Source organism: Haliaeetus leucocephalus, unplaced genomic scaffold, assembly GCF_000737465.1.
Source record: "Haliaeetus leucocephalus isolate CR32 unplaced genomic scaffold, Haliaeetus_leucocephalus-4.0 Scaffold932, whole genome shotgun sequence".
In the NCBI taxonomy this organism is placed as follows: domain Eukaryota; kingdom Metazoa; phylum Chordata; class Aves; order Accipitriformes; family Accipitridae; genus Haliaeetus; species Haliaeetus leucocephalus.
The window spans coordinates 5,175,002-5,197,882 of NW_010973368.1; the positions used below are offsets into that span (position 1 = coordinate 5,175,002).

At 47.5% G+C, this 22,881-nt stretch overlaps 1 protein-coding gene across 2 annotated transcripts in view; it reads left to right on the forward strand.

Moving 5' to 3' along the window:
- ADCK1 (aarF domain containing kinase 1) overlaps positions 1-18,364 on the forward strand; it is an 81,200-nt gene extending 62,836 nt beyond the window's left edge. The window contains exons 7-11 of one of the 2 annotated variants that reach the window (XM_010583778.1): positions 19-135; positions 11,394-11,543; positions 11,792-11,989; positions 15,691-15,884; positions 17,356-18,364. In XM_010583778.1, the coding sequence (XP_010582080.1) occupies positions 19-135; positions 11,394-11,543; positions 11,792-11,989; positions 15,691-15,884; positions 17,356-17,527 (831 nt within the window). In that variant the 3' untranslated portion in view covers positions 17,528-18,364. The remainder of the gene's footprint in view (positions 1-18; positions 136-11,393; positions 11,544-11,791; positions 11,990-15,690; positions 15,885-17,355) is intronic. The other variant, XM_010583779.1, reaches the window with a different exon arrangement.
- The last annotated feature ends 4,517 nt before the right edge of the window (positions 18,365-22,881 follow it).

Below are 22,881 nucleotides of genomic sequence, written 5' to 3' on the forward strand. Positions count from 1 at the left end.
CATCTGTTCCTTTTTCAGGTCCCCAGGATCTATTGGGAGCTCTCAACAAGGCGTGTCCTTCTGATGGAGTTTATGGAAGGGGGACAGGTGAATGACAGGGCCTACATGGAGAGGAATGGCATCAATGTCAATGAGGTAGTTTCTCAGCCATCTCTGAATTGGGAGTGGTGGGCAATGCCAAACTGATGATGATAGCAACTGATGATGCAATGTCAAACGGAGGCTGATGGGATGGGGAGGGCAGAAAAGGGAGCACATACAGATGTGAACAGAGTAATCAATCTGAGAGATCTCAGTTCTTGTGCTTCTGGGAAAAGTACATAACCCCTTGTGCAGAACACTTTCCTGTAGGCTACACGGCTAGAGAGATCTTCAAGGAGACAGATAGTGAAGGATGACCATGCTCTTATATTACATACACCCATGGTTTGTTTCAAGATGACGGTTCCTGTTACCCTAAAGGAACAACTTCAGCTTCTGATTATTTTTGTCTCTCTTCTTTCCCTGTCTTTCTTCTGCATTAACTTTCTCATGGACAAATGCATGGGATGTAGCTTTTATATCCCAACAGCTATCACCTTATGCAGGAGATAGATATCATAGGTCTTACACGATCACAGTTATTAGGGCGCTGGAGCCTTGGCCGTGGTGCTTTGCATAATATTCTGACATGCGTTGTTTTCTTCTGCTTTCCAAAATCTCCCTTTTTGTCCAGATGCAACAGTTTTCTTCTTTGCTTCCTGGTCCTACATTACTGTGTAGTTTTGCAGTCCTTCATTAAACAGCTGCCAGATTTCATCCCTACAGCGAGGCTACATTTCCCCGATGAGTGAAATGATAGTTTGTGTGTGTGGCGTGAAGTCAGGGAGAGCACTTTGGATTCTCTGTGTCTGAGAGATTCTTGAGGAAAAGAAGGTATTACTTCCCAGAAGGGCTGAGATGATGCCAGGGGAAAGGGGTTTCAGCCATTGGAGAGTGTGTAAAGCCACCCCGCCCAGTCAGTGACTGCTGACTGAGGCACTGCTGCTTGCCTTTCCCCCTGTGCCCTATCGAGAAGCCCCAAAGCTGCATGTGGTTGACTGGCTATCAAAGAGCTATGGCATAAAATCAATTGTACTTAATCTGTCCATCCACTTACCTCTGAAATCTGAACACTGTCACTCTGCTCTTCCTCCTCTCTACTCCCTTTCTATCCATGGCAATGTTCATGTGGCATCAGTTAGAAACATGCCGAAGACCTCTCAAGGGAGGGGAAATGTGAGTTTGGTATGCCCCACAAAGAGAGAACATTTAGTGTATCTTCTCAGCTGCCTCCCTAAGTCAGCGTGCAACTCTTTCTCTGCCTAAAGAGCTCAGCCAAATTACAGGTGCAGGACTGAGTAACCTGCCTCTTTCTCTGCCTGTTTCTCTTCATCTCTTCCTCTGCTCTTGCACCCCACCGAAGTCAATGAGACTAGTAAACTCTGCAGGCAGAAAGACAGGCACCTTTTCATGTGTTTCTCCACTGAAGTACAGGAAAGGAAGGTCTAAGGTTAAAGTAGATTTTGAGACTGTCTTTCCATTGTAATAGTGATGAACAACCCAAGGTCAATGGGTAATAGTGAACAATGCTTTCTTCCCTGCAAGATGTCTGATACATTTTCATTCAAGGGACTTCTTAAATGAATACAACCTTACCCATAGATAGTGCAGTCTCTCTCTTTTCACATCTCCATCAGGAAGAATTTGGAGCATTTGGGTCACTGATTTTCTTCCTCCCTCTCATCAGGACATCACAGATGTCATTGCCAGCTGATCAGAGGTAGACACAATTCCTTCTCTGTGTCTATTTTGTGCTGATGATCTTTCTTTGTATTTACCAAGGTAAGTGCCTCAATGATGCATCTGGTCTGAAAAGAGCACCATAGTGTGACTCTTGAGAACATGGTAGCTCCTGGACTTTGCTATCAAGAGAGATTTTAAAAGCCTCATCCATGGCAGAACATGCAGTCAGCTCCATTCACCTGGACAAGTGAACTGGTCAAAAGCAAGAGAGTGATGCCTTTGAGTGAGTTTATCCTATCCTTTTCTTCTGCTATAAAGGCAGAGGTCAAATCTAGCCCACAGCACTCAGATACAACAGTGAATATTCCTCAAGCCTCGAAATAGTCAGTCAGAAAGGCTTGTTTTGATGCATTAGCAGGAGGACTCGAGCAATATGTACATTGAGATTTTGAGCTGGGCTTCCTCACAGTTCTTGGACAACAGATCAAGGTAGCTAGCATAGGATAGCTCCTTGGGACTTTGGTTGCTTCTTTGAATTTTCTTGAACTGCTGGAGATAGCAAAGCTGTCTGGAGAAGCCCAGGGAAGAACATTCTTTGCAATCTTCCATGGCTTTCTCTAGCCAGTCAGGGTGGAAAATTCAATGACTTCAGCCTTTCAGTGGGATATTTTGCTGCCAGTATGTGCCAAAATAAAGAGAGAAGCAGCTATTTTCAGTTTTTCTAACTTGCAGAGTCTTTTGCTTGCGATAGGAGACATTTGGGGTGAAAATTCAGTTCATTTTTTTGTTCATCCATGCCTTTGGGAAGGTTGTTATGTGACGTCTTGGCACAGTAGGTTCCATGCAGCAATGAAACCACATATTTTGCTGATTCTGAGCTGGTCTCTAAATGATGGCTAAGATGTAATTTTAAAAAAGTCGTCAAGAGACTTCTACTACTGCAAAGTATAAGCCTCAGAGATTTCTGGGAATCTGTCAGGTATAGGATGTTACTCAGCTCAGGGGTAGGACTCAGTTTCCGTATACTATCTCAGTGCCTGCTCTGAGCTGTTCTTTCTTCCTTTTCTCTCCCCACTCCCTGAAATCAATGATTAACTTCTACTGATTGCACTAAAGCAACAGTAGAAAGGAGGGAATATTGAGCCTGTCAGAATCATGTGGTGGGGAACGAGGTCTGTTATTATGGCCACAGTAAGATGAGGTGGGAGCACTGCACACCCCAGACTTCTTGTCTGGCAAGGTGCAGCAGATGGAGACAAATATGACCAAGGTCCATTATCAGCTGCTGCTGTTGATGCCCTGGGTAAAAAATTGCATGGCATGGTGGTGAAGTGAGCAAAATGCAGCAGACACTGAAAGGAGCATGAGGAGGGGGTGGCAACCCAGGTTTCAAAACTATGACATGGCTTATAATATACAGCAGTTCTGGCTTTCAAGAAGTGCATTAGCTCCCTGTAAATCACCTCAATCTATTTATGAACCTCTCTATCATCTTACTCCATTTTGTTTTACTGGGCGGAGGAAGAGGTGTCTTCACTAAGCAGGATTTCTCTTGTGTGACAATGCAGCCTTGAAAAGCAAGCTGAGCCTCTCCCCTCTAAATGGAAAGGATCCCTGAGGTGAAAGCTCCCTTCAAACCAGGTTACTGACATTTACTTAATACCATCTGTAGCAGGATTATCATTAAAGCTGCCCAAAAGCACATTAATCTCTCTGGATCCGTCCAAGCGCTGGATTGTAATGGCATTTAATCAGAGAAGGCTTTGATTTCTAAAGACAAGTGCAAACACTGAAATATCTGCCTGTGGAACAGTTACTTATTCATGTGCAAGTGTAGCTGAGGATGAGCATGCAGCTAGGATATTGACAGTGGGACGGAAGCCTGGAGAGGGGAGTTACCAAGAAATGAGTTGGCATGAATTTGGAGGGAAGACCAGGCCGTGGCAGGGTTAAGAAGAGGGCCACCTGAAAACTGGGCTGTTCCTGTTTCAAGACACAAGAGCATTTACAGTCTTGGCTGGGAAGATACATTTGGGAGAGGTGGGTAGAGCAGGGTAGGGAGGAAAAATAGACTGAGGGGCTCTCAAGATGTTTGTAGCATACTGTATGCAGGAGGGGAGGAAGGATAGCAAGGCTACTTAGAGCATGGACTTTTAAAGAAGATCCCAAATGGCACAAATGCTCCTTTTGCACCCATTCTGATTTTACCTGATTCATTTATAGAGACTTTGTCTGTATACAAATCTTAACATTATCTCTGATCTGCTGCATGGGTCCATCCTGTCCCTCCTTGTGGATGCTCTGCCCGTCTCCACAGAGGCTGCTGGATCAGCAGGCGATGGGAGCTGTGGAGCTTACAGATGCACTTGTGGCATGTGCTGTATTGCCTCCAACTAAGGAGCCAGCTCAGGTAGCCAAGTGGATCACCTTGGCTTGGACTTGAGTCAGGGAAAGGAAATGATGCCATGTACTTCAGCTCACTAGGAGCCAGGTCATGAGCCATGGATGATACAGAAGTCAGGAAGGTGTTTTGTCCAGCTGAGAAGTGAAAGCAAACAGCTAAGGTACTTAAGATGAGCTACTGTGCACACTTATTGCCATCTGTCACCCCATCCTACTGTGGCTTTTTGCTTCCTTCTGTTACTAAATGGGTTCTGCACTGGAACGGTATCTCATAGCTCGATAAAGAGCCCAGCTACCTTCTCATGGTTGACAGCTTTGCAGCTTGAAATATGCTTTCAGTGCGGGATTTACCCTTCTGCGAAGAGTCAGGAGCTGCTGCCATGTAGCTGCTAAAATTTAAGTGGGATTTCCCAGGATGGGATCCCTTTGCCAGCACAAGTGTGGAAACCTCTCATGTCTCAAGTATCTGTGCTTATAACGCTCAAGTTTTAGATGAAATGGAGCATGGAGAAGAACACTGTTTCTGGGGAAAATGGCTATTCTTGCCCTTTGCACCTGCTGATTTAGTCTGGGGAGAAGTTTCCTTACAGATTCTCCTATATTCCCTCTTTTCTGAAGCTTAATGAAAATTCACAAGGCACTGGTAAGCAAGGATAGTGACTTCCAGCATTTCCATCTTCTGAACTGTGCAAAGACACCAGGTAAAGGAGTTAAATTACACGTGAACCCTTTTCTTACTGACAGTCAGTCTCGAGCATCAGTGTCAATCAGTTGCTTAAGTCTTACCAAGATGCTTAACTTTAAATCCAAGGAAATACGACTACAATTAAAGCCAAGGGAAGATGATCTCCATGGTCATTTTGAGTCTGACAGAGATGCAAGAAACATTAATTAAAAATTAAATAAACAGCGACTGGTCTTCTCTACCTGTGTCCTTTTGAGAATCTGTAGAAACTTACCAAGTTAGTCCTCCAGTTCCCTGGGCAGATGAGTCAGAATATTTCTCCCCACTTAAATGCCATGGAAGATGGGGCATTGAGCAGGAAAATAATTTCCTCAGTCCCCAACAGAGAGTATGGGGCATGCTAGGAGTACACTCCAGGAGTCCTAAAAACTATTCCTGTATCTTATTGACATTGTGTGTGCCCAGACATCACCTTGCTGTGATGCTAGAACAATGCATAGTGATAGTACTGCATTACAGAGCACTGTGTTTTGGTCCTCACAACTGGATCACAGAGGACAGAGTGTGAAATCAGATCTGTTGTGTGTGACCATCCTAATCTGCTATGGACAAGAGCCATTTCAAAGCAGAGACATAGAGCAGGCTCCAAATTGTGGCTATTCTCCATCCACACCCTTTGATAATTTGACACCAGTTTAATTGGGCAGGATTGCCCTAGCAGGATTAAGCAAACCCTTAGATGATGGCTGTAATAACAACGAAAGAAAGCAAAAACCCACTACACTCTTCAATCCAATTAACCTTCGATTAAGGTTCCAAAATCAATGCTATTATTTTGGCCTGAGGAGGTAATATTGAGCCCTGAGAAATGAGCTGCGCAACGACCTTTACTTTTAATGAGATCAATAGAAGTTAGTGTCGCCATCTCTTAAAATAATTGGCAAATATTACAGCCAAATTAAGGCCAGAGAGTAGGATCTGCTCCTGATCTAAAGAGACAGTCACAGATGGAGGTGGGACAGGAAGGGATGATGCCCTATCATGCGGTTTCATCTGGGACTTATCTGGGGCAGGCGGTGTGATCAGCTCTACAGGACCATGTCACAGGATTTTTTATTTTGCCTTTCTTCTTCATATCAGTTGGAGGCATGGAGCCAGGACCACTCCAGATTGCTCACAAGGCCAGGAAAGTATCAGTGACTTTCCCTGAATAACCCACGCTGGTTTGTTACATTGCAGTTACCCATGAACATGATATATGTGCCATCTTTTTACTGTAGGAGTATTCATAGGCTCAAATTTGCAAGCATTCTTTCCTTTATGAGAGGTTTCTTGCTAACTATTGTGTATTGGTGTTTGTAAAGATACTAATTTGTGATGGAGTTTCCAGTGTTTTGTTATTGTCAGGTTGCTCTGTCAGCTGGGTGTGCTGATTTGTTAAGAGGAGAATTGCATACAGGGGATGGTGTGTGCCCAGGAGTTTGCTATTATGGGGCTGTATTCAAGGGAATATAGTATGAGTTCATCAAAAATAGCTCCTAATGGATCATGCAAGGGTAACAGGTTGTCTAGGCTTTCAAAACTGATAGCTGCAACAGTTTGCAGATGTTAACGTATACAAGAAGAAATATATCACTGCTGCTACCTATCCTACAGCTTGGGATCCTCTGAATTAGATGACAGAAATGCAGTATGTGTACTTGGTAAAATACTTGGTACACTGGAAAACTAGAAAAGGTGGGAATTAGTAGGGAAATTGCAAAGTAGGTAAGAAACTGATAGAGGCAATGGTGGACAGAAATTACTGTAGTGGAGTTCTGTGAGGTTTGCTCTCCAAACAGATCTTTTTTAATAAATTCAGTGATGACCTTGACAGAACTGTGTGAAGGAGGTTGTTGATGACACCAATTTGGGAGGTTGTGTCGTTGTAGCGGAGGACCAGAGTAGGAATAGCACTTGGTGGCCTTAAGGACTGAAGTGGTAGAAAGGGATAGAAATGAGCAATACCAAGTGAAAAGCCATGCGCTTAAAAACTAATAAGAAGAGTTTCTTAAATAAGCTGGGAGTTTATCAGAGGGAAGTGACATATTAGAATTAACTTTGGGATATTAGTCAATGGCAAGGTAAGGGTGTGTTTCCAGTGCAGTGCAACTGTGTAAAAGGCAAGTTGACTCCTAGGACACATCAGATAAAGGAGCATCCTGTAGAAATTGGTCAGTATTTATGCTGATAATTATCCTACTGGTGAACACATTGGAGTAGTAAATACTGGAGAGGGAAGGAATTAGTTAAAGTCTAGGGTTATGTTAGCTAAGGAAATGATTTAAACTGGACATCATTGAAATGAGGCTGGGATTTAGGGGAAAGGTTCTGACCATCTAAAGAGTGAATTTTTGGAACAGCCTCTGAAGTCATGCTTTCTGTCTTATTTCCAATGAACTTGACCAGTTTATAGAGAGACTATGTGATACTGTACAATAACAATCCTTAATGTCTGCACTGCATTCTTATTTTCTTCTGTATTGGCTTGTAACTCATGTAGGATAGTTTGTGACATGTAGCATCCTTGCAATACTGAATACATAAAATGAACTTCATGTGCTTAGTTTGGTGAAGAGTTACTCCAAGTCTAGCTGTTATACATGTATCTGTCACTCCATTGTTTGCCCAGGCTGCTGACTCTCCATTTCATCATCTGCAATCTTCTTATTCCTCATCTACAGTTTTTTTCAAAATGAAAACATTGGGCTGAAAATGTGTGGTTTGCCTGACACAGTGTCATGGTCATGTCACATAATGTGGCAATGGCAGGTTGCTATTTGCATTGACTGATGAGGCCACAGGCTCACTTGGTGACTGTAGTCATCATGTTCTGCTGCAGCACAGACAGACAAATTGAACTTCTTCTAGGCAATAACACACCTTCTGGCAATAGGCAAGGACATGCCTCTGGCCACAGCCAGAGTCTGGTGTCATACTGACATATCAAGCTCAGCTCTGCTTGCTGACTAGCATAGATTTTTTTCTTATGTGTTATGCCTAAATTATGCCATTCTTGATTGCACCCCTTCTGCCTAGTTGCATTTCTTGTAGCATATTCAGTGCTACAAGTGCTTCTGCTTCCTTGCTATTCAAACCTTCTCAAATCAGTAGACTGCCCCTCCTCTGCCATTCCTTAGCCACCGTTGGAATCTTCAGCCCTTTTAATCTTTTTCCCAAGTAAATTACTCCTGCATCCTGCTAATCTATTTGCTTTCTCTGAACTCACTCTGTGTAGTCTGCATCTCTCTGTTAATGAGGTGTCTGGAAGTGAATGCAGGATTCCAAGGCTGATTATTATTTTTTTACGATGTGCAGTGCAACAATGCTGGGGGACCCTGGTAATGATAAGACCTCATTGTGTTGGATGATAAACAGGGAAAGGAATGATGACCTCGCCATGTCATAACAAAATGCCTGTGTGTTTACTTTGGTCTTTGTTTCCGTAAATCACTGCAACCTTTTGTCTAATTTGTGATGCACCTTCACCCTGAGGTCTTACACAGCCTAAACGCATGCTGAATTTCTCCCTTCTCCTGGGTAGAGGTTTTCACACATTTTCTCATTTCATATAACTGCATTCTTCCAAAGTGAATTCTGTGTATGTTGTTTATCCAATGGCCTTCTCAATAAGGCTGAAATAAAGGCCCATAGTGATGGGGTACAGTACTGGAGAATTAATGTATATAAAGGTTTCATGGTTTTTTCCTAAACTTTTTCTCTAGAAACAGGAACTCCTTTTGTCTGAATTATAATGATAGGTTGCTATTCACTTATTGCACTCTAAGCCCCAGAAATGTAACCTTCCTCTTTTGTTTGGAATTCGACAGTATTGGTGCTTTCTATCTTAATTTAATTTTTATCCTGTTTTAGAGGTCTGTCAACAGACAAAAATATGCAAAAATACTTTAGTGTGCAGCACAGCTCCATCTCTTACACTGTGTATTTTTTTTTTCCAAAAGTAAAGACTGTTTATATGCTTATATCATAAATCCCTGTAACATATATTCTGTATGCTAACTAAATTATACCGAATGCGTTCCTCTTTCTTAAAGAAGCCATAAAGTCTAGTTTCAATGAATTAACTACTGCAGATACTCAAGGTTGCATGCTGGGAAAGAGGTAATATAAGTACAGCAGGGAAGGGAGAGAGGGTATGGGGATCTTGCAGTAAAGATTGTCTTGTACCCATGACCCAGCCTATGGGTCTGAACAGGGCTGTGACCCCTCTGTTTTCATGGTAAGGTGAATCCTGAACTTCTTTTATGTTGCATCATGGTCTGCAAAAAGCTATGACCACAGATCTGTAGTAACCTGTCTGCTGACACTGACTCAGGAGGGGAGATCTGCCCTGCACCTGGAGCCTACAGCCGTACCATAAGAAGCTGTTATGAGGGTGGTGTGGATAACTTGGTAAGAGGTGTTTTTGTAGGATTCTAGGATATATGAGCTTGGAAGGGACCTCAGGAGGTCTCCTATCAAACCTCCTGCTAAGGCAGGGTCAGCTATGAGGTCAGACCTCATAGCTTACTCAGGGTGTTATCCAGTCAGGTCTTTAAAACCTCCAAGGATGGAGATTGCACAACATCTCTGAGCTACTTGTTCCACTGCTTGACTTTCCCAACCTATGCCATTACTGCAGCACAGAAGGAGAATCTGCTCTCCTTGAAGAAGCCCATACACCAGTGCCCCAAATTAATAGCTTTCCAGGCTTTAGCCATGACCAACCAACAGGTTTGCAGAACTGCCAGCCCTTGTTTGGACTTGGGTTTAATGGGTATGAGGCATCACATTGCGCCCCAAATTGTCCTCAAGTCCTCATCTTCAATAACTCTGTGCTGTTCCAGATTCCTGGAGGGCAAACAGCTGAGGCAGAGAGGGCAAAATGCAGTTCACTCAGTGTGTGCACAGGTGCTGTGGTTGATGCTATGATCAGTCATGATGTCCAAGTCTATTCCTCCTGGTGTGCAGGTCCCTGGGAGGCTGTGTGAATGAGTGACTGGCTTAAAACAGGCTATCTGGCATGTCCTTGGACTGTCAGCAAGTGCTACTCAGCTCTTCTAGGAGGTCACGGCACCTGGTACTTTAGTCCTATCCAATTTTAGAGCTTGTTGATCTATGAAACCTGTAAGGGTCACTTCATTGCTCCAGTGATCTCTGCTGGTGATTCAGAAGGGAAACATCATTCCCCTCAGTCAGTACTTACAATAACACCTGTGTGGTATTAGGGGAGCTGCACTACAGGAGATCGCAGGGCTGTGCTATGCCACCTGTGTGGGTGATTTGGCATGGGGGCAGCATTCTCCATGATGCAGCAGGTCCTGCTTGAGAGACCAAGGGTTGTCCCACCTGGTCTTACAGCTGCCCCTGTTATGTGCTGCAGGAAGGGTTCCTGTTCTTTCTCCTCATTTGTAGTTACTTGGACACTATTTGTAACAAATGCTCTTCTCAGAGGTGGCTGCATTTCAGAGGTCAGTAAAGCAAGCTCTTCCCTCGCTGTCTGGTTTTTTTGCAGGACAAGCTATTGTTAGTACCCCCGTTACCTCTTCTACCACCTCTGCTTATGGGGAGAGATGCCTGTTTGCTGCTTATACTGTGTGTCTGGGGACGTGCTTGGAATCATTTATAACGATTGTCTTTTAATTGTTTGTTCGGCATTCCACTGTGGAGCACCGTGCTGCTCTCTGATGGCAGGGAGGGCCGGTGGTGGGATGTTAGGGCAAGGCTGCTGTGTTAGTGCGTGGCAAGGGGATTGATCCTGGGTCCTGGGGATGTTTGCTTGCTCCTAGGAGGTTTTTAACTTTAATAACATCTCTTGGTGATAAGGAGCAACATCATGGAGGGACACGGCAGTGACAGGATGATATAAACAGCCTTTCTGTGCTGCTTCATCTTCACAGACATCGCAAATCAGATTAGCATGGGTCTGAGGAAAGGAAGGGGAAAAGTGGGGGACAGTGTGATGGAGGGAGGGGAGAGGGGACCGATGTTCATTCTGGTAAGCAGATGGACAGGCCGAGTCTGCTCCCACCCCTTCTCTGCTGGGTCCTGCTGCCATCTGTGGATGGAAACACCTGAGTCTTCCTCCAAGCGGTCTCTCCCCCACCCCAGCAGCTCTTTCCATGCCTTCCCTGTGAATGTCTGTCTGCCCCTATCTGCAGTCTCACTTTCCTTCTCATTACCAGAAACCCCATTCCTACCCACAGGTATTTTCTCTTTTTTATGCCAGGCAAGCATCCTTAAATAACCCCTGACCCCACAAACACCTTCATGGTGCCCTGTGCCTGGATCCTTCCCTGAATGTCCTGGGTCACCCCGCCGTAGATGCCAGCAGCCACCTTGTGCATTTATCAGTGTGAGGAGCTGCAAGAGCTCTGTATGGGGACGTCAGTACATACCAGAGCCTTGCTCCCTGCAGCGCTGGCATGTGGGGGCTGCCCCCCTCCCTGGCAGGCACCCTGCTGTGGGTGGCAGTGTGTGACCATCTCCTGTCTCCTCACAGATCTCTCGCAACCTGGGGAAGCTCTACAGCGAAATGATCTTTGTGAACGGCTTTGTGCACTGTGACCCACACCCAGGCAATGTGCTAGTGAAGAAATGCCCAGCCTCTGGCAAGGCCCACATTATCCTCCTGGACCATGGGCTTTACCAGGTATGTAGCTATGGGGGGCCTCCAGGGCCTTGTGAGGCTGCCTGTGGGCATCAGGCTGAAAGAGCATACCCGGCTGCACCCTTGCCCCCCTAACCCTGTATTAATAAATTTTTCCTATTACTCCCGTAACCCTCCAAAGATATTTCCTGGCTCTGAAATGGGGGATAGGGCACAGCTAGAGGGCACAAGGCCTTCCCCCCAGTTCCCTGGCCTCTGTGGACTTCTGGGCGCCATGTTTCCCTCCCCAGGTGCTGAGCGAGTCATTCCGCATGGACTACTGCCACCTTTGGCAGGCCCTCATCAAGGCCGATATGAAGAGGGTGCAGAAGTACAGCCAGCGGCTCGGAGCAGGGGATTTGTACCCTCTCTTTGCCTGCATGCTGACCGCCAGATCCTGGGAGTCTGTCAACAGGGGTATTGACCGGTCGCCAGTCTCAGCAAGCGAGGTAGGTCCTGTGTGCCCTTCCCTGCCGTGAGCCCTTCCTTCACCTCGGGTACCTTTCTTTCTTGTAACCACCTGCGCCACTGATATCACAGTGATGCTGGGCAACCCCTGGCAGCTCTGTAGCAAATTCTGCATTAATAGCTGAGCTAGAAAAAGCCAGGACTCATTCTGCAATGTGTTTTATAGTGGCTGAACTTAATTTCCCAGTTTCACTTGTCATGGGCTGCTTAAACTTTGCATAATATTTTAATGGCAAAGTGTTCACCAGTTCTGGCAGGGGAAACATTTGTAGATCAGCCTTTTCTTAAAAAAGTGTTGAATGCAGCTGTGCAGGGAACCATCAAGGAGGATAGGTTAAGGTAGAGGAGACATAAAGACTTAGTGGGAAGACATGAGAAGGATAATACATTATCACTATTCATGTAAATGACTATCAGCACTGATACAAACTCCTAAAAACCCTTGGAAATTACCACCCAATCAGAAACCCTATTAACTTGGAGTCAAGGTTGCTTAACTGCAGATCCTGTCAACTCAATCACTACAAATCTAGGAAATTGCCACTTACATTCTCCACCCTTTCCTATCCACAGGTGCTGGGATCTTTCTCACACCTCCTTGCACTCCTGACACGCACACACTGCCTTAAGAATAGTAGCAGCCCCTGCCAATTGTGCTGTTTTTAGAGATGAGCATAAAGTGATATGATTTCAGCCAGTGGACTAGTGTCTGTAGGTAGAAACATGTTGTATCCTATGGTTTGTTTTTACCTGCACGCGTTTGTAGAAGAGAGGATGAAATTCATTTAAGTAGCCTTATAATACTGTCCTGTGAAATTCTCTTCTGGAAATCTCTTCAGGTTGGCGTTTTATTTTGATGGATGTGGCAGAATTTGCTGCACTGGCTTGCCATTATCCATAGCAATGAGTAGGTCAGATACCCTGCATAATGGACACCCCTGCCCAGTAATTTGATTGCTTCCTATCTGAGTTAATTTTCTGCATATCAGAAATAATATAGTGACTGTCTAGCAGATCTGTGCTTGATCTGGTGAGTTCTGGAGCTAGCAGCTCCAGAAAAAAATGCAGAGACACCAAAGGGAATTGACACAGAACTGGCTTCAATACTACAAGGCCAGTGTTGAATCTGAGCTAATAAGCAATGTTTATCCTAAACTGGCTTGTGAAGGTTATGCCAGAGGTGTAACTGTAGTCGCGTGGTGCCTTGTGTGAGCTGATGAACTTTGTCATTGAGCTGAATTGTGTGTATGCTCTGTTGTCTTTGTCTACATGACACAATTAATGCTGAAACTGGATAATCCTGCAGCAGATAATGGGGAGCTGAGCAGATTTGCTGTGGCATTAGGAAGTGAGCTGCAGCTTGTCCTTAGTTTAGAGGTGAATTTGAAAGATTGTATCCGTAGCAAGAGCCAAGCTATGTAGGCAGGTACCATCAGCACAGAGCTCCAGAGGGTGTGCCTGAGGATGTATCTACATAAGAGTAGCCTGTGAGACAAGGAAGCAACCCTCCTGAAACAAAATCTTATCTTCAGTGCTGTGTCCAGTCTGGGGCACTGCATATCAAGAAGGGTTTGGTGAAACTGGGGCAAGTCCAGTAGGAAGCTACAAGGACTAGTGGTCAAGCAGATAACAATCCATGAGGTAAGTCTGGGAAAGTTAGGGCAGAAAAAGTCTAGAAAAGTGCGGGTCAAGAAGAGTTGTAGTAGTGATTCTCAAATCTGTTAAAGACTGCTGCAAACAGGACAAGAAATAATGGGTTAAAATTCAGCTAAGAAGATTGGGTTGAAACATGAGAAAAGCCAGATCTAATGGCAAGGCCAGTGAAACACTGGTGTGGATGATCTGGGGAGGCTTTGAGTCACATCACTGGGGAGTTTTATGAGCAGGCTAGGCAAATGTGTGAGGATTGCCATAGGCGTAGTTGTTCCTGCCTTAAGCCAAGGCCAGGCAGCTGTCTGTTCAGGATGGCTGCTAGCCTCATCTCATCTGATTTTTATGACTGTGTTTTGCTGCGTCCTGCAGTAGCCTCAGCAACTGCAGCCAAGGGGCTTTTCTCAGGTCCTGTGGCATAGCTCATTTCTTCCTCTGCGCACAGGCTTCGCCGTTGACAGAAAATGACAGTTCTGATGACAGATCATGTGGTTGTTTTGTGATGTGGACAAGCAGCTGGAGCTAAAAATAAAAAGAAAAGAAATAGAAAATAAAACCTATGTGTGGAAAATAAAGTAGGCTCTGCAGTGATGCTGGCTAGGGTAAGGGATAAGAGATAATCAGGGATGAATTTTCTGCCAACAAATAATGGAACAAAACATTTAATGTTTAGGAGAGCTAAGCATCTTCTTGCTGAAGCTTTGTGTATTTGGTCAGTGACAGAGGCAGGAGGACACAAAGATTTATTTGTCAGCAGCAAAGCAGCCACGGTGGTGTGTGAGCTGTATATGTCTCTGACCATCACAACCTGCACACTCTATTTGTGCAGGTCTGTTTCTTTCTAATAAGTCTGAAATTCACCAAGAGTATGATATCCCATATTGTGAAACATAGGCTGGCTTCCAGAGGAGAAAAGGTTTTAGAGCTGTCCTTTCCCTTTCCTACAAAGGAGTCTCCCTCCTGTAAGAAGTCATTTACTGTCCTCTGCATGTGTCCTGCTGGATTCTGGAGATTTCAGATGTTCCAGGAATTTGCTGATTCATGTCATGGCCTCTGTAGGAAGAGGTAGGGACACGGTATGCATATGGGATCAGCTCCACACCACACTGTGCTACATTTACTGGTATGGTGGGGGAACTCTCAGATCTAAAAAAAGGCAGAAGAGTGGGGGCTGGCTGTCTTGCATGCTATGGTGGGTCATGTTTGGAGGAGAGCCCATCTTAAGTGGCTCAGGCTGTAGCTCATCAGTTATCACTGCGATCTTTACCATGGGCAGTATATTTGTTGGAAGCTGGGGACTAAGGAACATGAAGGACCATGCTGTGTCTACCTTGGTCTTACACTCTTTCCTTAAGCATCTGCTGCCAGACAGGATATGGGACTAGATAGACCCTTAATCTGACAGATGGCAGTTTTTGATCTTTTGAGTTAGCATGACGCTTAACTGCATAATGCTTTCTCACTTCTGCTGAGTTGTGTTGACAACAGAGGACTAAACTAGGTCTTGTAAACAGCTTCATTAGTGTAGCATGAAGCCATCAGTTGCATAGGACAGCAAGACAAGGAGCAGCCTGGTTGTCCTTGCAGCACACCTCCACCTTCCTGAGCAGTCCTGTGCTACCTGCAGCTCTGCCAGCTTTGGGGCTGGTGAGGTGAGACTTGGTCAGAAGGCTGCAAGGGCAGTAAGGAGACATGGTTGCTGTGGGCTGCCTGGGGCCAAGAACTGAGATAGCAGCGAATGCCCTGTTTTCCTAAGAGGCTATTAATCCTGCCAGTGAGGGGACAGGGCCTTATCTGACTGAGCGGCAGGTGGAATATGGCAAGAGTGATCTGTGACTGTGCTGTGAGTCCTTGGGACAGCCAGGTGTCTGCAGGAAAGCAGGACAAAGAGCTCTTTAGCTTCTGGCCTAGAGTCATGGTCTGGAAAAACACCATCTCTTCCTGCCAAATCTCATCTGCATCTGGACCTGGGTTTCCCATGCACTCTCAGCTTCTCTCTCCTTTCTCCCTGACATGACCTGGCTGGCCGCAGGACGTGGAGATCCGGTCCAATGCTGCTGCTTACCTACCCCAGATCACCCAGCTCCTCAACAATGTGCCCCGCCAGATGCTGCTGCTGCTGAAGACCAATGACTTGTTAAGGGGGATTGAGTCAGCCCTGCACACGCGTGCCAGTGCCAGCTCCTTCCTCAACATGTCTCGCTGCTGCATCAGAGCCGTTTCCACGTGAGTCTCTTCTCCAGGCCCCAGAGGCCAAACATGGAGCAGCCGGGGCTGACTGTCCCTGGGGGCCAGGGGTTGGGGGGGGGATCCCACAGCCAGCAGGCCAGCCAGGGCCCAGTCCCACAGTAGGTGAGCAAGGTAAGCAGGACAGGCCCTGCGATGGTGGTCAGGTCCAACCAAAAGTCTGTATCACAATGCAACATCCTGGTGACGGGGGACGTCCAAGGTCAAACCAGAAACTCGATCTGTAGATCGGGTCTAGTGGTTGTCAGCCAGGTCCCTGGTGACAAGACAGCGCTGAGGTCAAGCCAAGAGGTCAGTATGTAAGTTAAGGTCTAGGTCAAGGGGCTTCACCGCAGGGCATGAGCTGGGGACCATTACTCCTCCAGGGTAGCTCAGGCAGGGACTGAAGGTGCAGGCCTGAGATTAACTGGAGCTCCTGGGCCTATGAGCAGAGGGTTGGGGGAAGACTCAGGCTAGTCAGGGCTATTAAGGCTTATTAGAGCCCCCCCACTCAGGGCCCTGACAAGGCCTAACTTGACCTCTTGACCTCTTACTCTTAGTTGTGGACCTCTCCCCCTCATTAGCACATCTGCTGTGATCCTACCCCTGCTCAGTTACACATCTCAGCCTCTGGGCTGTTCTCACGCCCATCAGCCTCTTCAGAGAAGAGGTCTGTGACCCTGGGGCTGGGGACAGAGATGGAGTTGGAGGCCTTAAGGTAAGGGTTTAGGGTTTGGCCCCACCAGAGGAGGGGAAGGGGCTTCCTGCCCATTACAGGCATCACCACTGGGAAGTATTTGTGGGTAGGAGAGATCTGCGAGTTCACTGCTACCAGTTTCTGCAGCCTGATTGAGGGGCTAAGGCTGACTGTGAAGATCAGGTTGATGTTTAAAAGCCAGGAACAGGAGTCGTGCAAGTGATTTCCATCTGTGAGTCTTATGAGTCAATGCACTTCTGTCTCAGATTCTTCCTCCTTGCAGAAGAAATAACAGTTATTTTTCGCTGGCTGATGAGGGACCTACGAAGCCCAGTTAACCTCTGCTTCTAAAGAAAGGTGGAGAATTATTTTTCCTGGAATCAGTGTGTCAGGATTGCTGGACTCTTATGACTGTGCTACCAGGAAAGGCTATAGGAGTGTGTACCTGTCCATGTTAGCTGAAGTGAAGCTGGGCGTAGAGGCAGAGGATGCCATGGCCCAAGGTCATGACGTGCAGTGGGGAGAGAACCGGGCTCACAAGGGAGCAGGCTGTCTCTTCTGCCAGATTCATGCTGGGAAGGCAGTGCCCAGCTCCTCAGGAACATTACTTGGAGAAAATCCCTACTCCCAGGGGTCCCCACTGCTGGTGATTCTCCAGATGTGGGACGTTCCTCTCCCCTGGGGAGCGTCAATTGTACTGAAGATGTAGGACAGGCCTCCTTCCTGCTGGCCTGTATCCTGCTGGATCTAATGCAGCTGTTTCTCTCATTCTAGGTACCAGAGGAGCAAGAGTCACTCGCTTTACAGGAGGGCCCAGATCTCACTTGCAGAAGCCCTGAGCCTGTGGCAGATCAACTTGTATGAACTCTTCCTGTGGCTGAAGGGGTCCCAGCTGGGGAACTGGGTCATTGCTCTCCTGAGCCGGATGCACCATTCCATGTACTGACATGAACGGGTGGGAGAGGCCCAGGTCCTCCTTCCCTCCCTTCTGCTCTCCACGGCACATTTGCCTTTCTGACTGTTTCTGTCTATTCTGTGGGCTATTTTTGGTTCTTGTTCCACGTTACATGCTGCACTGTCCTTGCCTGTTACAGCATTAGCTTTCTCTGTGGTGCTGAGAGGTGGAGTCGGTACTGGAGCTCTGCCGTTTCATGGTTTAGGAAAAGGAGGTGCAGGATACTGTGTGTCAGGAAAGGCAGGGTACTTTCTTTCCCTATCTGAGTAGGGGAAATTCCACTCAGATTCCAGTGGGACTGCATTGGAAGCAAAAGCCTTTCCTTGGCTATTTCTTAAACAATCTTACAGAATTTGAGAGAATCCCAACCCTGCTTAGAATGCCCCAAAACATTTCTCAGGCCCTCAGAGAAAGGTGGTAAGTCTCTTTAAAATCCAATAGGGTTTATATTAGTTTTTGCAATCTCCTTAGTCTGATTTCTGTTCAGGTGTGCAGAGAGTTTCTCAGAGCAGTGAGTCCTTGTGGAAAGCTGACACTACGGCTTCCTCTCCCAGCAGCAGGGAAAGGTGACCCTAATGGTGAGAGTGGTGGACTGGGAGTCTGGCTTTCTGAAGTTTGTCTCCAGTCCTGTCAGCAAGTGCCTCTGTGTTTCTGGACTTTTCCTGGCCTGTTTCCTTGCAGGTGAAATGGGGGGACAGTGGTCCTGCCTCTTTTCCGAAATTCAGGGAAGGCAGGAGGAATGACAACTCAGGGCTCTGAAACTGCTGGTAATGTATGTGTGCTGTACAGTACCGCCACACAGCAAAATAAATGTGTTGTATCAAAGACCTCTGGGGGAGGGATGCCTGGCTGTGTACTCAAGGTGGTGTTTGGGCCTCTAACTTCAGTCCTGTTTCCATTTCTCCACTGAGTGAGTGATGCCAGGCAACACTGTTAACTCCTTGCAAGCCAAATGAAACGGCCTCTTGGTCTCTCCTCTTTCCAAGAGGTTTGTTCCACATCTGGGTCCTCTGGTGCTGCGTCACATGTGTGTTGGGATGGGATGGAGGAGTGGGCATCGTTCTGCTGGGAGGATGCACCACTTCTTGCCTCCCAGATCCACGCTGAGCCTGGCACCTCCGTGCCTGTGGGAGCATGCTGCAGCACATCCGTGAGACATCACCATCCCTGTGCCATGCACTGAGCATTTCACCTCGTCACTGCCTGTGATGTTTCACTGCTCCTGCCTCAGACAAAAAAACCTGCCACTTGCTTGGTGGTGCAAGTGACAGGTCTGATGGCTCTGACTGTGCAGCTATGGGACGGCTACCACGAAGTCTCACCCAGAGGCTTCCTTTATGTGAGATGTATCTGGGATTCTGGGAGACATCCCTGCTGCTTGTGAGGATTCCTGTAGCCAGGAAGGGTGGATGGAGGTGACTGCTTAGATCATTTCAGCTTTCCCATAAACTGTCTTGGTGAAAGTGGACATGAAGGACAGGATGGGAATGTCCCTCTACTGCCACCAAGCTTGCTAAGCTGAGGGTCGTTACTCAGACACCCGGGCTGTGCTTGAGAACAAGCCAGAATAAGACCATGCACTCTCCCAATTTGCATGCAGTTTCCCAGCTTGCATGGGTGCAAGACCCCACCTTGCAGTGAGTCCATTTGCATGGGAAGGGAAGCAGGGGACAGAGCGTAGGTGACTGCATGCGTCAGTCCACGAGGAACCAATTCTCTTGCTGGCTGTGTGGGAGAGGGAGGGGGTGTAATCCAGAAAAGGTATCTGACTGCAGGTGTGCTTGGGCATGATGAGTTAGTTAGTGACTGTGGACATGTGGCTTATGACAGTGATTGTGTACATGCACAAGAGTGTAGGCAGAGCTGGCTGGCTCAGGACTGTGAAGAAATGGCGTGTGATTGGCAGAGTTGTAGATGGGGAATTACTGAACTTGGGTTTTTGCTCTCCTGTGCAGCCAATTGCCTGACCCTGGCATTAGCTCTCTGAGCTCTTCCTACTACAGAGGCAGCAGCAGGAGTGATGTGCTTTCCCATCTTTGCTAAGAGCAAAAAAAGAAAGCCCAATAAGACTGAATGTCCTTGCAAAGCTTGTCCCCAACCTATGCAATGACAGGTCAGAGATTCCCCTGACTTCTGGGTTGTGTGATGGTATCAGGGAATGGAGTGGTGGTCATTGCAGTGACAAGACTCCTGAGTCGACAAGGAGTCATAGGGGCCCTGGAATATTGGTCCTGCAGCCTGTACATCAGTAATCTTTGCTCATGTGAGCAGCCTGACTGAATCAGTACCTTGCTTAGGCACTTACAACTTGTAGGCTGGCCAGCGTGGGTGGGCCTGTCTTGTTCTCCTCACAAGTAGAGCTCCACTCAGAAAATTGGCCTTGTGTACCCAGTAAAGTCCAGGAGACCCTCTAGCAATGGTCACTGACTGCACATCCTCATCTTGTAGCTGCCCCTGCAAATGTTTTTGCCTATCCATGTCTGGATGTACTGACCAGAGCACTGTCTGGGTTTCACTAACATCTGTGTGTGAAAGCTCATCCCACAATGAGACCCTGGTCGTATCCCTCATTTCCAGAGTATCCTGTGTTATGGAGAGGCTCCCCGCAGCTGGCATTTGCATTGACTGCCAAGCCCCCGTCCCACTCTTGGCCCTGCCTGTTTATTCACGCCTCCAAAATCCCACCATGCGACTGCTGGTCCCACTGCCTGAGGAAGGTTCTGGCTCTAAAAGCGGTAGGGAACCAGCAGCCCCTCAGACTGTCATTTTGGCAGCACGCAGCGGGCAGAGAGCGGGTTGTATTTGGAAGAGCTTTGTCTATTGTCATTAGTCTCTGCCAGGAGGCTGCGTGCTTCAGTCTTAGCAGTGGGACTCCTCTGTCAGTTGTGCTCAGCTCTCACCCTTCCCACGGTCAATCAATGAGGGTTTGCTTGCCTGAGGAAAGAACAAGCAAACACCCGGAGTTTGACCCTTTAACATTCCTGCCTTGTCTTTTTGCTGAAAGCTCTCAAAGATGAATGTGTTAAAAGGGGTTTGAAAAGACACTTTCTCATCCCAATTTGTGGTTGTCAAACATGGGTAACCTGGATCAGCTCTGTGCACTTGGCCTCTCCTTCCAACCTGCATTTATTGATATTTTCACCACCAGCAAACACAACCTCTGCTGCTCTCCTTGCAGGTGGCACATGGGCTGCTGCCTGCCCGGCTTCAGCTGCGAACGAACTGAAGTTTGGTGCAGGCACTAAACGTTGGCCTTGCAGCAGACTCCTGAGCCTACCAACTCTTTCTTGGGACTGACAAGTTGGGGGTAAGAGCTGGGGCCAGATGCACAAAACTGATGGGCAACTTTCAGCTCCTGTAATATGAAATACTACATTGTAGCATCATAGCATTTCCCATCCTAAAAGCTCTCGGTGCTCTCTGAAGTGTCGGGGAGCTAACAGTCATTCATCTAGCATTTAAATGTACCATCATTAGGTTGGCTGGAGGTGGAAAATGGGGCAGTCAGGGTAAATGACGCTGCCGTGCAAAACTGCAAGAATTTAGGGTATGAAGTGAACACACTTTTTCATATCCAGCTGACAAAAAAGTGAGAGAGTGCATTAGTCTAGGCTAAACACCATAGCCTTTACCTAGCACATCCAGTGAACTTTAATGATGGCAAGTGGGTGGCATATAGATGCGCAGATCAAGTCTGCATGGTGCCCTCTGCCATCTCGCAGGGGTGTATGAACCTCGTGCAGTTGCAGTGTAGCTGCTTTCCAAATTAATTGCTCCCTGCTTCCTATAGCAAATGAACTGTGACCGGCACACAGCCTGGCCAGTGCCAAAGTCATTCCCCTCACAAATGACTGCCCCTGGGTTACCAGGACTATCTTCCAATGCATCGCTTGGCAGGGCTCTTCCACCACCACCACTGCATATCCCCGTGTCCCCCCAGCACCATTCACTCCCTCGTATCCTGAGTCCAAAGGGGTGCAGGCAGGCTGCTGGGTCCTGGAGCATGCAAGATGTCACATGTGGTGGGCTGTGCCAGGACACCCGGCATTCAGGTGGGAGCAGAGAGAGGGATGTCCGGAGAGGCACAGCTCTCGGGGCAGCGACTGCCTTCCCCCTTCATCCCCTGACAACCGGATGGCTAGAAAGGGGGGACAGACATTCCTTCCTCCTTGGCTCCTCTCTAGAAGCAAGAGGCTGGGGCTGGCTCCTGCCCCTGTAGCCTGAGCTCTGGCTATCCCCAGCTCACCCAGGGGATGTGTTTGTCGTGGGTGATGGTGAGAAGTCTGCATTGCAGCTTTCAAATGGCACAGAGCAAACAAACAGCACTGAGATAAGGGGGGTGCAGGCTGGCGCTGTGCCCTGTACTGGGAGGGGGAATTTGCTGGCACTGCTGAGCTGGGAGGTGGGAGGGGTACTTCAGAGGCTCCCAGCCCTCAGTGTAAATCCATGTCTGCTTGGTACTGCTGATCCTCTGACAGCTTGAATAGAGGTGCTCTAAGGTGGAGCAGGGGGTGTAGGGAAGGAGCGACTGGAGCCTGTGAGTTTGCTCATCACCTCCCTCTTATGACCTCTCTGCTCTGCACCAAAGGGCCATCTCCTGCCTGCTGTCTGCAGGCTTAGCTGAAGGTCTCAATTGCTGTAGGAGTGCAGCAGCCCCCAGGGAATGCTGCTGTACCCCGGCTGCCCCCACTTCGGGCTCCCAGGCCACACACCTCTGCAGCTTTGCACCTTGGGCAAGGCTGCAGCAGTGCTGGGGGCCAGGACCTCCAAAGCTCCCCAGGGGGGAGCACCCTGGGCAGTGAGGTGCCAGCAGCTGATGTCTCTGGGGGCAAGCTGCTGCCACCACTCCATGCTTGCTGCCTCATGCTGTGCTGTGTGGAGTGAGTCTGCAAGGCCCAAAGGCTTTCCGCTCCTTCCCATTGCCAGTCCTCATGTGTTGGTGGCCAGGGGATGATGATTGCTGTCCTACCCCTGTTGTTTGTGAGATGACTTGGCCTTCACTGCTTCGCTGCAGCATGGCAATGGCACTTCAGCCAGGCAGCAAACTGCTCTTTGAAGACAGTGGGAGGATGTGCATGATTCTGAGTATTTGCAGCAATTAATTTTTGCTAGTGAGGGCTGGGGGTTTGGGGATGGGAGGGGAAGAGGGTTGAGGGAAGGGAAGGACAAAGGACAAAGGTGGGGTGTCCACCACCTTTTGGGAGTAAATACCAAAACCCAGCATGGCTCTTAACACACTTATGATCTCTAAATGCTTCTGGACTGCACTCTGCTTTTTGTTTCACAGGTCATCCAGACACTGTGGTAGGCGAGTTGCTGTCTCTGGCACAACAAAGGGTTCCCTT